Source organism: Macaca thibetana, chromosome 1, assembly GCF_024542745.1.
Source record: "Macaca thibetana thibetana isolate TM-01 chromosome 1, ASM2454274v1, whole genome shotgun sequence".
NCBI lineage: Eukaryota > Metazoa > Chordata > Mammalia > Primates > Cercopithecidae > Macaca > Macaca thibetana.
In genome coordinates, this window is record NC_065578.1 from 34,882,402 (window position 1) to 34,897,362 (window position 14,961).

The window sequence follows — 14,961 nt, forward strand, 5'->3', positions numbered from 1 at the left end:
TTGCCCAGGCTGGAGTGCAATGGCTCAATCTTGGCTCACTGCAACCTCTGCCTCCCAGGTTCAAGTGATTCTCCTGCCTCAGCCTCCCGAGTAACTGTGATTACAGGCACACACCACCATGCCCAGCTAATTTTGGGATTTTTAGTAGAGATAGTTTCTCCATGTTGGCCAGGCTGGTCTTGAACTCCTGACCTCAAGTAATCCGCTCTCCTTGGCCTCCCAAAGTGCTGGGATTACAGGCATGAAAGCCACTGCTCCTGGCCCAAGTTTACCAATTTGGATTGGGCCATATTCAAAGCCGTCCTGGGCTGCATGCAGCCCATGGGCTGCGGGTTGGACAAGCTTGCTTTAAAAGATCTCTAGATTACTTATAATACCTAATACAATGTAAAGGCTTAAATAGTTGTTATACTATATTTTAAAATGTGTATAAGTTTTTACTGTTGAATTATTTTAAATATTTTTCTAGGTTGCTTTAGTACTGAATACAGTGTAAATGCTATGTTTTATCGTTTTTAATTTTTTTACATTAAAATTAAATTTTTAAACATGTTAACAATTTTCTGTATTTATGTCAGGTCTTTAAAATTTATATTTTTATTTATTTTTTAATTGACACATAATAATTGTACACATTTATGGGTTACATAGTTTTTATACAAATAATGTATAGTGATCAAATCAGGGTATAATTAGCATATCCAAACCTTTTTAAAGAATATCCACAGTTGGTTGAATTCCTGAATGCGGAACCTGCGGATACCAAGGGCTGACTGTATAATCATTCTGTCATACCAAAACATTCTTATGTGTCCTTTTGTAGTTAACCTTTCTCCTTCACTTCCAGCCCCTGGCAACCACTGATATGTATTCTATTCCTACAGTTTTGCTTTTTCCAGCACATCATATAAATAGAATCATAGCCTTTGAGTCTGGCATTTGAGATTCATCCAAGTTGTGTATATATCAGTAATTTGCCACTTTTTATTGTTGAGTAGTATTTCATAATATGGATGAGCCCCATTTTTCTTATCCATTTTTGAGTTTAGGGGTATTTGGAGTGTTTCCTGTTTTTTACCCAACTTCCCTTTTCAGCTCCTACTTATCTTATAAGGCATGGCTCACCTATTTCCTCCTCATCACCTTTTCCCAATGGCTCCCATATGCCCGTATCACATTGTGTTACAGTTTATTGTATACACTTTTCATGAAGTCAGGAAGGCAAGTTGATTAGTTCTCTTGATGCCCCTGGCTGTCATCCCCAACATCTGCTGCAGAGCCTAGCAGTCACATGGGTGCTCAAGCAATAACTGGTGAATTGAAAAGGCCTGGATTCTCTTTTCTCCAAGGCATCACCTCTTCAGGCTGTCATGTGTAGAACCAGAGAGTTTTTTTATTGTTTTTAAGGGTAAAATAAATTTAGAAAATGCTATATACTCTATATCCCTCTTAAAGATTATACATGACTAAATAAAGGTTTTGAGAAGTCATACAGTAGAAAAATATTTTTAACTTTAATTTGACCCTGTATTTCTCAGGTTTGTTCCACCATAAACTACCTAAACACATCCTGCAAAACTAATATTCCTAAAGAACACACTTTGGGGAAAAAGAATGCTAGAACCAATGTAACTCAATTAGATTTCTTCTGATCCAGCTAGGAACCCAAGATCATATATACATTTGATAGAAGGAGATTTTTCTATACTCATAGAGTTATGTATGCATAGGTGTACGATCTTCAGCTGAAGGTAACATAGTTAAAATGGAGCCAAATAAACTCCCATCGCATTTGTGCCTGTATGCTAAATAAACGTGTTCATACTGAGCCCTGCTGTACAGCAGAAGAGGGTGACCAAATAGCAAGATTTAATTCCTTCCCTTGTAATCCATTTCTGAAGTTCCCCTCTTGCCTTCCTAGAAATTTGATTTTCAAATCTTGTCTGTAGGGTTTTTGCTTGGAATTTTAAAAGGGTAAGAGAACATCACCTAATTTTATAGATGATTAGATCGAGGTGTAAAGATAATAAGCTTTGTTCAAGGTATATAGTTGCAAGGCTAGGCCTAGATCTGAAACTGGTTTTTTAGTTCCCATTTCAGTGCTTTCTTCCTGATAACCATTTGCCAGTGACTTTTTGTTATTATTATTATTAAAGTGTTTGCTGTTGCCAGGTGTGGTAGCTCATACCTGTAGTCCTAGCACTTTGGGAGGCCAAGGTGGGAGAATTGCTTGAGCCCAGGAGTTTGAGTCCAGCCTGGGCAACAAAATTAGACCCCATCTCTCAAAAAAAAAACAAAAAAATTAGCCAGACGTGATGGCATGTGTGCCTATAGCCCCAGCTACTCAGGAGGCTGAGGTGAAAGGATTCCTTGAGTCCAGGAATCCAAGGCTGCAGTGAGCTATGATCCTGCCAGTGCACTCCAGCCTGGGTGACAGAGTGAGACCCTGTCTCAAAAAAAAAAAAAAAAGTATTAGTTATGTTGAACCTGGTAAACCAGTTTAAAGATTCCTTAATCTTACTTTTACTGAAAATTGTGAATATTTTTTTACTCCAAGAAAGGAATAAAACTGTTTCTTTCTCAGGAAGTTTATCTATCTTAAATGTTAAATGTTTTTTCCCCTCTATGAACATACCACTGTGTCATCTGTAAATGTATAATAATGTTGTAGTCCAAAGCCACAGGTAAAATATTTTTTGTCTGTATCTTCCTGAAGAGATCCTGGAACATATTTGTTTGTGAAAATACTATAGGTTAAAATGGTTGGGCTAAGGGAAAGTTACAGAGGATTCAACATCTTGAATGAAAGTGATTTTCAAGACTTAATTTAAGAGAGATATACCAGCTTGCTCCCAATTAACACACAAAAGAAAAAAATGGCCTGAGCCCAGTTTGGCACTTTGATGACTAATGACTTTTTTTGGTTTTTTGTAGGTAGGGAAAAGTGGCAATGTACCAGCAGGCACTACAGTGGATAGTACCATCACACATCCATCTGAGTTTGACTTTTACCTCTGTAGTCATGCAGGAATTCAGGTAATTTGGAAGCTGCTTCAGATCTTTGACTTGATAGGGAGATGTTTGCAAATTCAGCAACTAGCTTGAGTGGACTTGTTATTTAACACCATGCTTAACTTTGTTAATGCTTGTATCCTAGAATTGTCATCTTTTGGTCTAGGTATTTGCTTGTAGGTGTGCTAGGCAGAAGTATTTCTGAGTTTAAGGAGTAGGTTTCAATTATTTTCTCCTCTCGTGTCATGTCAGAAACACATTAATCAGGCCAGGCACGGTGGCTCACGCTTGTAATCCAAGCACTTCAGGTGGCCAAAGTGGGCAGATCACCTGAGGTCAGGAGTTTGAGACCAGCCTGACCAATGTGGCAAAACCCTGTCTCTACTAAAAAATACAAAAATTAGCTGGGCATGGTGGCGTGCACTTATAGTCCCAGCTACTTGGGAGGGTGAGGCAGGAGAATCGTTTGAACTCCAGAGGCGGAGGTTTCAGTGAACCAAGATCGTGCTACTGCATTCCAGCCTAGGTGACAGAGTGAGACTCCATCTCAAACAACAACAACAACAACAACAACAAATTAATCATAAAACTCTCTCCCCAGGGAACTAGCCGTCCCTCACATTACCAGGTCTTGTGGGATGACAACTGCTTCACTGCAGATGAACTCCAGCTACTGACTTACCAGCTGTGTCACACCTATGTGAGGTGCACTCGCTCAGTCTCTATTCCAGCCCCTGCATATTATGCCCGGCTTGTAGCATTTAGGGCAAGGTATCATCTGGTGGATAAAGATCATGACAGGCAAGTTTCTTAGGCACAATAAAGTCTCTTTATATTTTAGTAGCATGTTAAAAAAATGAGCTACGATAGAAAACTCTTACAAGGATTTAAACTTTCTCTCAGCGTTTAAATTGTAAGGAGCATATAAAGTTGCATGTGCCTCTGAGAGCTTGTAATATGACTTTTGGTCCAAGAAGTGCTTAGGCTTGTTTATACTTGCGTTATGTCTCTAAAGGAGTTTAATCTGGAGCTTCTTGTAGTTCTCCCATGGAGCCAAATGCATTTCAGTTCTGCTCAGGTCCTAAGTAGCCTCAAAAAGTGGTCAACACAGTACCCTGGCTCCGGTCAAAGCAGTCACAGGGCTGTGGATTCCACTTCCTGCAAGTGAGGAGGCCTGACCAGTTCCCTTTGCTTTTGGTACATTCTGGAAAAATACCCCAGAGTGAACCTGGATGGGTATGTGAGAGTGGGGGCACAGACCATTCTTACTCTCAAATAGGCATCTTGGGAGAATAAGACAATCTGATATTTTGACCTATTCCTGAGCTTCTATTAAATAGCTAAACAAGCTCTCTGCATTAATTTTCTTTTCCGAATGACCATCTGTGAAGTGTAGCAGTTTCTGGGCTCTTCCCCAAGTCTGAATTCAGCTGCTAAATAGTAGACATTCCACTGCAAGTCTATTTCTGTAAGGGTTGAAAATACACTATTATGGAACATGTCCAGCTGTGGCTTTGTACCTCCCATTCTGTAATGTGCTTTCATTTATTCGGCATATTTATTAGGTATTGACTGTGTGCCCAGTACTGTACTAGGTGCTAGAAATACTAAGATGAGTAAGACGTATTTCTTGTCCACAGGGATTTTATATTTCAGTACGGGAGACAGTATAGCAAATATACAACTGACAAGTAGCCCAAGTCAGTAGAGATAAAAGTGCAATGGGACACCAGAGGAGAGGCTTTTAGAGAAGAGTTCATAGCTGGATGGCTAGAATTTGGCTCTACAAAAAAGTGAAAAGAATTTTCAGGGCAGAGGGAACAATGGACACAAGGAGAGAAAGCAAGTGACATGTTTGTACAGTAGCAAATTTTCTTTGGCTGGAGGATAGTAAAGGGGAACAAGCAGGTATGAGGCTGCAAAAGTATGTTGGAACAAGACTGTTAAATGTAAAATGCTGTTCCTAGGATAGAATAGACAGGACTTAACAGTTAATTGGATATGCGTGTCAGAGGAAAGGGTGAAGTAAAAGATGGCTAAGATTTTGAGCCTAGATGATAAGGATAATAATCACTTAAAGAGAAAGTCAGAAGAGGAATGGGGATTTACAGCTTGTCAAGCCCTTTATATCACATGGTATCCTTAAGTAGTATGTTTAGAAGTTGTTGTTGTTACTCCAAAAGACTAAAGTTCAGAGGAGTTATTATGTGTCCAAGGTTATATAGTTAGTGAGGGGAAGAAAAGAAGAGACTGGTGGCACAATAGCATTTGCTGGGAATCTCCTTCAACTAATGGTTTATTGAGACTTTGTGGTATTATGTGCTAGACACCAAGGATACAGTGGTGAGCAAGGTGGACAAAGTTGCTGCTTTCTTGGAGTTTATATCCCAGTGGGAAAATAAATAATTACCCAAGTAATAATTTAATTTCAATTGTGTTTAGTACCATGAAAGAAAAATATAGGATTCTGTGAAAGCATGTTCCAGGTGGCTCTGACCTGGACCTTAAAGTCAAAGAAGATTTCTGTGGGGAAAAATGGCATTTGACTGAAGCCTAAAGAAATTAGCTAGACATAATGGGCAGTGGAAATCTTTATATGGATACTGTTAAGGATTGTGTCTTTGCAGACATTATATTATTTAATTCTTGCAGCAGCCCATTAAAGAAGTTCAGTTGAGCCAACTGATGTTTAGAGGACCATAACAAATTATTCAAGAAGCTAAAGCTTAAGCCTAAGATATTCTAGAATCTAGTACGGTTTGTGCTATTTGAAATGTGTGAAGTTTGAAGTGGTCTTCTGTTATACCTGTTTTTTGTTTTTGTTGTTGTTGTTGGTTTTTTGTTTGTTTCTTTGTTTGTTTTGCTTTGTTTTGTTTTGTTTTATTCTCTTTACAGTGCGGAAGGCAGTCATGTGTCAGGACAGAGCAACGGCCGGGATCCTCAGGCCTTGGCTAAGGCTGTGCAAATCCACCATGATACCCAGCACACGATGTATTTTGCCTGAGAGTCTCAGAAAAAGAACTCAACCAATTTGGCACCCCATGCAGCCTCAAAATGTTTCAAATGCCTACCGCCTCTAGATCGAGCCAAGTTGACTTCAGGTGGTCTTCTACCAGCAGCTCGGAATAGTTGCACTGAATCTATACTTTGCAGCACTGTCTGATGCGTCAACAAAATTGAGCCATTTTTTTAAAGTAATAGATACTCATAGATTATCTTTTCTGATGCACTGGACTGAATTTTTACCTCAATGTGCAAAGGCTGATCAGCCTGGACTTTCTAAAGGACTTTACAAGAAGGGTTTCTATGGAATATTTTGCTAGCTGTGGTGTTCACCGCATCCCTCTAGTCTTAGAAAAGAAGATTATTCCTTTTTTCTGTAGTCATTGAGTGGGGTGTATGCATAAGTGGGAGAGAAAAACCAAACAATCTACTTCAGTTCAGTGTAACTATTTAATTGTGTGGGTCCATAGACTTTTTAATGAAGATTTCTGACTTTGCCACTGTAAATGCCTTTAATGAGCATTAATTTTTGAAAGTTTGTTACAGAGTTTTATTAGTTTTACTACTTTATCTTATTGGTCTCTGCAGACTTGTGCTGGTGCAAGTACACGCTGCCAGGCAATTTGCACTATATTTGGCTGCAGATTCAAACAGGCAGTTCTCTTATTTGGTCGACTTTTGTGAATGTGTGACATAAACAGATGTAATGCATGTCACAGTGACAGAGATAACACTGCCATGATAAAAGTACTCATGTTTCCCCCATTTGAAAAAAAAAATTGCTTTTAGTATTTTTCCAAGTTTTCAAAAGTGCCCATTTTATGCTGCTGTGTGGTTTGTTAGATCTAAATGATTTTTAAACTTTTCTCATAGAAACTTAACTTTGGCAATAAACATTTTTTAAGGTCTCTCCTCTTCCTTCCCCAACAATGTAGTTTTCTATATGAGACTTCGGTATGATTTTATCAGCTATTTCTTATATATCATAATCTGGCAATTTCTGAAACCAATCAGAAAAGACATATATTTCCATGCCTTTTTAAAGAATTATTTTTACCTGTTTTATATTCACAGTTGGTGTCCTGTCACTTTGTTTTAAAATAAGCTAGAACCAGGATGCTTCCTTATTGGAAAGGCTTTGCCAGTCCTTAAGGTACATTGAGTGATGCTGCAACTTGCAAAAATGTACCAGCATTTAAAATTTCTTTTCCTGGGAATCAAGGTAACTCACACGACTACTTGCAGTACAAATTTTTTGCTTCTCTTTCGACCTGAAATGTACTTGGTGGGTTTTCCTTCCTTTTATTAAACTAAAACTGTGTGGAAAAGGTTGATTTTTCTTAATAGACTCTGAATTCCACTCACAGGGAGATGGGATTCCTTTCTCGTCCCAACAAAGGGAGTTGCTCTAAAGCGAGCATCAGTTAAAATGTAGGGGAAAATGTATTCTGTATGTAGTGTAGATAATACTTTGTGAATGGACAACAGTTACATAGTGTCTTGGTAGCTCCAGCCAGTGTTTCCCAGCCCAGAGTTTACTGACTTGTAATTCTCTATCCGGGACATCAGGAGTGAGGGATGGAAAAGGGGATAAAAGGCCTGGAGCCACACTCCATATGGCTGAGGAAGGCGCTAGGGAAAGAGATAGACACAATGGGGTAAAAACAATTTTGCCTCCCCTGCCTGGAAACTGCTGGTGGGGAAATGATGGTGAAGGGTGTTTGCTAGAACTCATGAGACGTTTCAAATCTCGTAAACTAGCCTTCTCAAAATCCCAGCAATATAAAGCACTGTTTTTCTTCAGTCATTTAAATAAACTTGTAAATACATTGAAGTTTACATTTCCATGTGCTGTTGATCAATGGCGCCACCTGTGTTTGCTGATGAGCCTGGTCTCTGAGAGAGAGTTTTAGAATGTCGATCGAGGCCTGTTGCTCATTAAGATGAGTGCAGACGTCCTTAATCCCTGCAGATAGTGGGATGAAAAGCAAGTTCTGTAACTGAAGCACAACATAGCCAGGAGTGAAGAGATGGCAGATGTTAATTTCTTAAAATTTTCCTTTTTTTTTTTTTTTTTTTTGCAAATACCTCACTTGGATAATACAAATCAGGACATGTTGGTGAGGGGCTGGCTGCTGCTTTTATTCACACTTGTTCAGGGAGAGCACAGAGAATACCCTTCAGCATGGCCACTCTGGACCCAAGAGGAGGAAAAAACGGAAGCTTTTTTAGGAGAAGGAGGACTCGCAGGAATCCAAGATGTGAAGAACTCTTGGTGGCTGGCTGGCTGGCCAGCGGGCACCATACCTGCACTTGAGTGCCTCGGGCTTGCTTATTAATAATGCACAGAAGAAGCGTCACTTCTCACCATCTCCTGGCATGTATGGAGCAGGGAGCAAGGCCATGTTCCAAAATCCCTGATTAGCTTGTCTTGCTCTACGCTCGACCTCGAACAATACAGCTTGTAAGACCTCAGTCAGTCCTGGCACGCTGGGGTAAATCGGTGTGGTGGTGGAAGAAAAGCCGGGAGGCCTATTTTTATAGAAAATAGTACCACTAAAGGTGCAATGCTGTCATTTTGGACAAAAGGGAAGAAATTTGGAAGAACTGGGATTATTGGCAAAAACTTGCTGAGGGGTGAATCTTGAAGAGCTAATCACTGCAGAACCAGAGTTGCAGCAATATGATTGCGAGCAAGTCTGAATGCATGGTTTTACTTTAACTCGGCTTGACAATTTTAATAGGTAACCCCCTCGGGACTGACTGAGTCGTTACGCATGTGTCAATCAATGGGAGGTGTGCATTCTCTAGAAGTAGTTTTAGGCTGTTTGGTTTGGTTTGGTTTTTGTTTTTTAAATGCAGCCTGTTTAGGCACTGTCATGTGGTGTGAAAGATTTAAATGTAGCAATGCTAAAGAATAATAATTTGGGGATAAGAAGTGGGGACATTGGCCGGGCGCGGTGGCTCACGCCTATAATTCCAGCACTTTGGGAGGCCGAGGTGGGTGGATCACCTGAGGTCGGGAGTTCGAGACCAGCCTGACCAACATGGTGAAACCCCATCTCTACTAAAAATACAAAAAATTAGCCGGGCCTGGTGGTGGATGCCTGTAATCCCAGCTACTCGGGAGGCTGAGGCAGGAGAATCGCTTGAACCCAGGAGGTGGACGGTGCAGTGAGCTATTACTCCAGCCTGGGCAACAAGAGCGAAACTCCGTCTCGAAAAAAAAAAAAATGGGGACATTAAGAGAGTGGTGATGACCCAAATGTTGAACCGATTATGTTTTGGTGGTGGTGGTGTTAGCTGTTGAATCCTGAATGGCTTATAAAGTGAATTAGCTGGCTTAATGCAACCAGCGTTCTGGGCAGCAGAACATATTCATTCTTACTGTAAATTCTATTTGCTGCTTCCAAAGGTGATGATTTTCAAGCAGACATGTTCTATATGGTCTGTGTTTTAGGATCTGGTGCCCAGCCTCCATCAGAGCTTACCTACCTGGCAAAGCTGCCTACCCTTAGAGTGGGAAAATATAATCCACTGTTTAATAAGGCTCACCCTCTCCACCCTGTCCTAACGACCTTTTGTGAATGTGCTGTAATATTTTCTTGCTCAATAGCAAGGTGGTAGCTCTGCTTTCATTTTAAGAAAGTGGAGGCTGAGGGCATTGTATCAATACTGTTTCAACTCCAAGAAGTTTTCCTTGTAAAATTAAAGGAAAGATCTTGTTATTGATTAACCATTTTCTTATGCCTTGCTATTGACATATTCATGCTCTTTCTATGTCTAGTGGCTGAAAATGTTTGCATTTGTTCCTTTGACTAATGGTGTGATTTTTGTTTCTATATTATTAAGCCTGTAATGTTTTAAAATGTATTTTATTAAATTTGGACTGGATGTATGTCTCTAGCAATACGAGGTACTTTCTAAACTATTAAGGGAGGGGTTGTATCCTCATGTTGAGATAAGATGATGGTCGTTTAAATTTTGCAATTTTTTTTTGGCCTGCAGGGATATTTTGTGTTTATGTGTCCAAAAAAGGAATAAATTGGCATTCTTGTGCCAAAAGTTGTTTTTCCTGTCAATTGTCTAATAAGTATACAGTACACTGTAATGGCAACATATGTGGTTGCTTTTTAAAAACAATTTCCTCTGTATGAGAAATTTTACAAAGAACAGTGGAAAAACTTTGTGTTTTTAACTCTTGGGACTCCCTATTTTTAAAAATTGCTATTTGGTATACAATTATTATGTGTCAATTAAAACTAAAATAAAACTTTTAAAAAAGAAATTGCTATTTGAGAATTTTAGAAGAGCTTTTCAGCAACACTTCACATATGAAAACTTTTACAAGATTGATCGGAGTTCTGGATATGGCTCTTAATGGGAAGATCTATTTAAGCAATGCTTGAGAAGAATCTGCAGTCTCCAGAGGGCAGTGTGGCCACACACTTTATAAGACTTAAGTTCTCCAGAGGAGAAGCTGCTCCAATTCATCCAACCTAGGGCTATCCAGTCTCATCTTTAGAAAAATTCTCACCAGCAAAGCCCTTTTGCTAAGTCATGGCAGGGACAATTCCTTAGGGAATTTATAGTTTGCCAGAGGAGAAAGTTCTACATATAACTCTACTAGAAGGCAGTTGCTTTTTCCATCTGTATACTATCTCCATATTTATCAGTTATCAAACATTTATCATGAACTGGGTACATGCTATGCTCTGCCTAGGTGCTAGGAACACAGAAGAGTGAAAACTTAATTATTCAAAGAATTCATTCTAATTTGGCATGAGATGGAGGAAGAGGCAGCGAGATTAACACTGGGTGCCTACTATCTGTCAGTCACTTTATTTATTTATTTATTTATTTATTTATTTGTTGAGTATAGAGTCTTGCTCTGCCGCCCAGGCTGGAGCGCAGTGGTGCAATCTCGGCTCACTGCAAGCTCCGCTTCCCGGGTTCACACCATTCTCCTGCCTCAGCCTCCCGAGTAGCTGAGACTACAGGCACCCGCCACCTTGCCCGGCTAATTTTTTTGTATTTTTAGTAGAGACGGGGTTTCACCATGTTAGCCAGGATGGTCTCAATCTCCTAACCTTGTGATCCGCCCGCCTTGGCCTCCCAAAGTGCTGGAATTATAGGCGTGAGCCACCATGCCTGGCTTATTTTTTAAATTATTTTTTATTTAGTTTTTTAAGACAGGGTCTCACTCTGTCACCCAGGCTGGAGTGCAGTAACAGGATCATAGCTCCCTGCAGCCTTGACCTCCCAGGCTCAAGCAATCCTGCCACCTCAGCCTGCTGAATAGCAGGAACTACAGGAAGTGCGCATCACCATGCCCTGCTAATTTCTGTATTTCTGTAGAGATGGTGTTTTGCCATGTTGTCCAGGCTGGTCTCAAACTCCTGGACTCAAGCCATCCTCCCACCTTGGCCTCTCAAAATGCTGGGATTACAGGTGTGAGCCACTGCACCAGGTCTGTCAGTCACTTTCTATTGATATCTTCATCCCAGCCACAGAGCGTTCCTGGGCACTGTATCAATACTGCTTCAAGAATTTTTCCGGCCGGGTGCGGTGGCTCAAGCCTGTAATCCCAGCACTTTGGGAGGCTGAGATGGGTGGATCACGAGGTCAGGAGATCGAGATCATCTTGGCTAACACGTTGAAACCCCGTCTCTACTAAAAAAAAAAAAAAAAAAAAAAATACAAAAAACTAGCCGGGTGACGTGGCGGGCGCCTGTAGTCCTAGCTACTCCGGAGGCTGAGGTAGGAGAATGGTGTAAGCTCGGGAGGCGGAGCTTGCAGTGAGCTGAGATCCGGCCACTGCACTCCAGCCTGGGCGACAGAGCGAGACTCCGCCCCCCCCAAAAAAAAAAAAAAAAAAAATTTGTTGTTGTTGTTATTACTATTATTATTGAGATGGAATCTCACTCTGTCACCCAGGCTGGAGTGCAATGGCGAAATCTTGGCTCACTGCAACCTCTACCTCCCAGGGTTCAAGCGATTCTCCTGTCTCAGCCTCCCAAGTGGCTGGGATTACAGGTGTGTGCCACCACGCCCAGCTAATTTTTGTATTTTTAGTAGAGACGGGCTTTCAGCATGTTGGCCAGGCTGGTCTCAAACTCCAGACCTCAGGTGATCCGCCCACCTCAGCCTCCCCACGTGCTGGGATTACAGGCATGAGCCACCGCACCCGGTCAGAAACCTCATTATTTTGTATGATTCAGGTATGTCCAAATGGCCTTATTCCCACCTCACCCCCCACCACTTGTGTCATGCTCATGTCCATCCCTGAATTTCTGGGGGATGTGTTACATCAGTCAGGAATGGCTTGCGGGCCCACTCCTGTTAGGGGGATGGTGGCCAGTAAGTAGGGGAATGACAGACTGATCAGCACCATCACAAGGCATGTGTCCCTTTTGTTTCTCTGTTTCTTTTTCTCTGTCTCTTGCCTCTGATTTCTTCTGTGTTGACTATTCTCCAAAGCTAGTGGCAAGTCTTGTTTTTTTTTTCTTTGACAGAGTCTTGCTCTTTTGTCCAGGCTGAAGTTCAGTGGTATCATATCATAGCTCACTGAACCTCAAACTCCTGGGCTCAAGCAATCCTCATGCTTCAGTCTCCTGAGTAGCAGGGACTACAGGAGTGTGCCACCATCCCCAGCTAGTTTAAAAAATAATAATTTGGGCCGGGCGCGGTGGCTCAAGCCTGTAATCCCAGCACTTTGGGAGGCCGAGACGGGCGGATCACGAGGTCAGGAGATCGAGACCATCCTGGCTAACATGGTGAAACCCCGTCTCTATTAAGAAATACAAAAAACTAGCCGGGCGAGGTGGCGGGCGCCTGTAGTCCCAGCTACTTGGGAGGCTGAGGCCGGAGAATGGCGTGAACCCGAGAGGCGGAGCTTGCAGTGAGCTGAGATCCGGCCACTGCACTCCAGTCTGGGCGACAGAGCGACACTCCGTCTCAAAAAAAAAAAAAAAAATAATAATAATAATAATAATTTGTAGAGATGTAGTCTTACTATGTTGCTCAGGCTGACATTTTTTTAAGAGATGAGCTCATGCTATGTTGTCCAGGTTGGCCTCGAACTCCTGGCCTCAAATGATTCCCCATCCTCAGCCTTCTAAGTAGCTGGGATTATAGGTGCGAGCCACCACGCCCAGCCAGTGGCAAGTCTTTAAAGAGAAGAGGGACAAAATCAGGGGTAGATGGGTTGGAAGAAAACTAGCAACTATATTACAAATTGAAGAAGGAAGAAAATAAATTTAGTTTAACAAACATTTCTGGAGTTTCTATGACATGCTAGGAAATACAAAGATGAAAGACAGAAGTTAAAAAAAAAAGATCATGGGGCTGGGCGCGGTGGCTCAAGCCTGTAATCCCAGCACTTTGGGAGGCCGAGGCGGGCGGATCACAAGGTCAGGAGATCGAGACCATCCTGGCTAACACGGTGAAACCCCGTCTCTACTAAAAACACAAAAAACTAGCCGGGCGAGGTGGTGGGCGCCTGTAGTCCCAGCTACTCGGGAGGCTGAGGCAGGAGAATGGTGTGAACCCAGGAGGCGGAGCTTGCAGTGAGCCGAGATCGCGCCACTGCACTCCAGCCTGGGCGACAGAGCGAGACTCCGTCTCAAAAAACAAACAAACAAACAAACAAAAGATCATGATATGTTTGAATTACAAGTAATCTTAGTAATTTTTGATTATAAGGGATGAAGGAGGAATTGGACGCAAGGCAGGCACCAAGTCCTGACAGGACAGGACAGAAGTTAAATGGCATTTCATGGAGTTTAGAGTTTATCACATAGGTACAGGGGAATAACAGACTCTAATCTGTTAATTTTGCCAGCAGTATTGTGTCTAGGTTGAAGCTGAAGTTCTGCTAAAGAGAAGTTCAATTTTTATTGCAATAGCCAAGCAAAAGATGATAAGGCTTGAATCTGAGCAGTGATACTGCCGTTGAAAGAAGGAATGAACACATGAGGTAGTCAGAAAATAGAAAACGCAGAACTTGGCGACAAAATGGATACAGAGAGTGAGGGAAGGAGGCAGACTCATTAGAAGGGCTCTCAGATTTCTGGCTTGGGCAGCTGGGTAAAAAAATAGTGCCACTGAGAGAATGAACAGAGAAGAAGATTTTTAGGAAGGAGGAAGGTGGTAAGTTCAGTGTTGTACAAGCTGGAGATGAGAGCTGGTGCCTATGGACTGGAGAAAGAGACTGGGAGCCGTAAATACACAGGTGGTAATTAAAACCATTCAAATATGTGCCCAGAAAGATCACGCAGGCCAAGAAGAGATGAAAAACTTAGAGTCCTGGGGGACACAAATATTTAAAGGGTAGACAGAGGAAGAGAGATGTCCAAGGGAAATAAAACATGAATGGCCCTGCACAGTGGCTCACGCCTGTAATCCCAGCACTTTGGGAGGCCGAGGTGGGCGGATCACGAGGTCAGGAGTTCAAGACCAACCTGACCAGCACGGTGAGAACCCATCTCTACTACAAATACAAAAATCAGCTGGGCGTGGTGGCAGGCGCCTATAATCCCAGCTACTCAGGAGGCTGAGGCGGGAGAATCATTTGAACCCAGGAGGTGGAGGTTGCAGTGAGCTGAGATTGCGCCACTGCACTCCAGCCTGGGCAACAGAGGGAGACTCTGTCTCACAAAGCAAAGAAACAAAACCCATGGACAAATGGATACAAGAGAACAAGTTGTCTTAGAAATCAAGGGAAAAGAGCATTTCATCAAGTATGTACAGGATGGACTATGTAGGAGTTAGCTGTGTGACACTGGGCAAGTTAACCTCTCTTAGACTCAAGTTTTCTTATTCATAAAATGGAGATAGTACTAGTACTTACATCCCAGAGTTGGAAAGATTAAATGCAATCATATACATAAAGGCTTGGAAACACATATACATAAGCTACAAAGAAGAAGGAAGTGGCTAACTATC

At 41.8% G+C, this 14,961-nt stretch overlaps 3 protein-coding genes across 5 annotated transcripts in view; 2 read left to right on the forward strand and 1 right to left on the reverse strand.

Moving 5' to 3' along the window:
* LOC126959080 (protein argonaute-4) overlaps positions 1 to 10,303 on the forward strand; it is a 53,031-nt gene extending 42,728 nt beyond the window's left edge. For 2 of the 3 annotated variants that reach the window (XM_050798049.1, XM_050798052.1), the window contains exons 16-18: positions 2,935 to 3,036; positions 3,614 to 3,813; positions 5,908 to 10,303. In XM_050798049.1, the coding sequence (XP_050654006.1) occupies positions 2,935 to 3,036; positions 3,614 to 3,813; positions 5,908 to 6,016 (411 nt within the window). In that variant the 3' untranslated portion in view covers positions 6,017 to 10,303. The remainder of the gene's footprint in view (positions 1 to 2,934; positions 3,037 to 3,613; positions 3,814 to 5,907) is intronic. The other variant, XM_050798053.1, reaches the window with a different exon arrangement.
* Positions 1 to 14,961, reverse strand: part of PSMB2 (proteasome 20S subunit beta 2) — a 623,524-nt gene that overhangs the window by 260,626 nt on the left and 347,937 nt on the right. The window lies entirely within an intron of this gene.
* LOC126959105 (protein argonaute-3) overlaps positions 1 to 14,961 on the forward strand; it is a 235,011-nt gene that overhangs the window by 5,482 nt on the left and 214,568 nt on the right. The window lies entirely within an intron of this gene.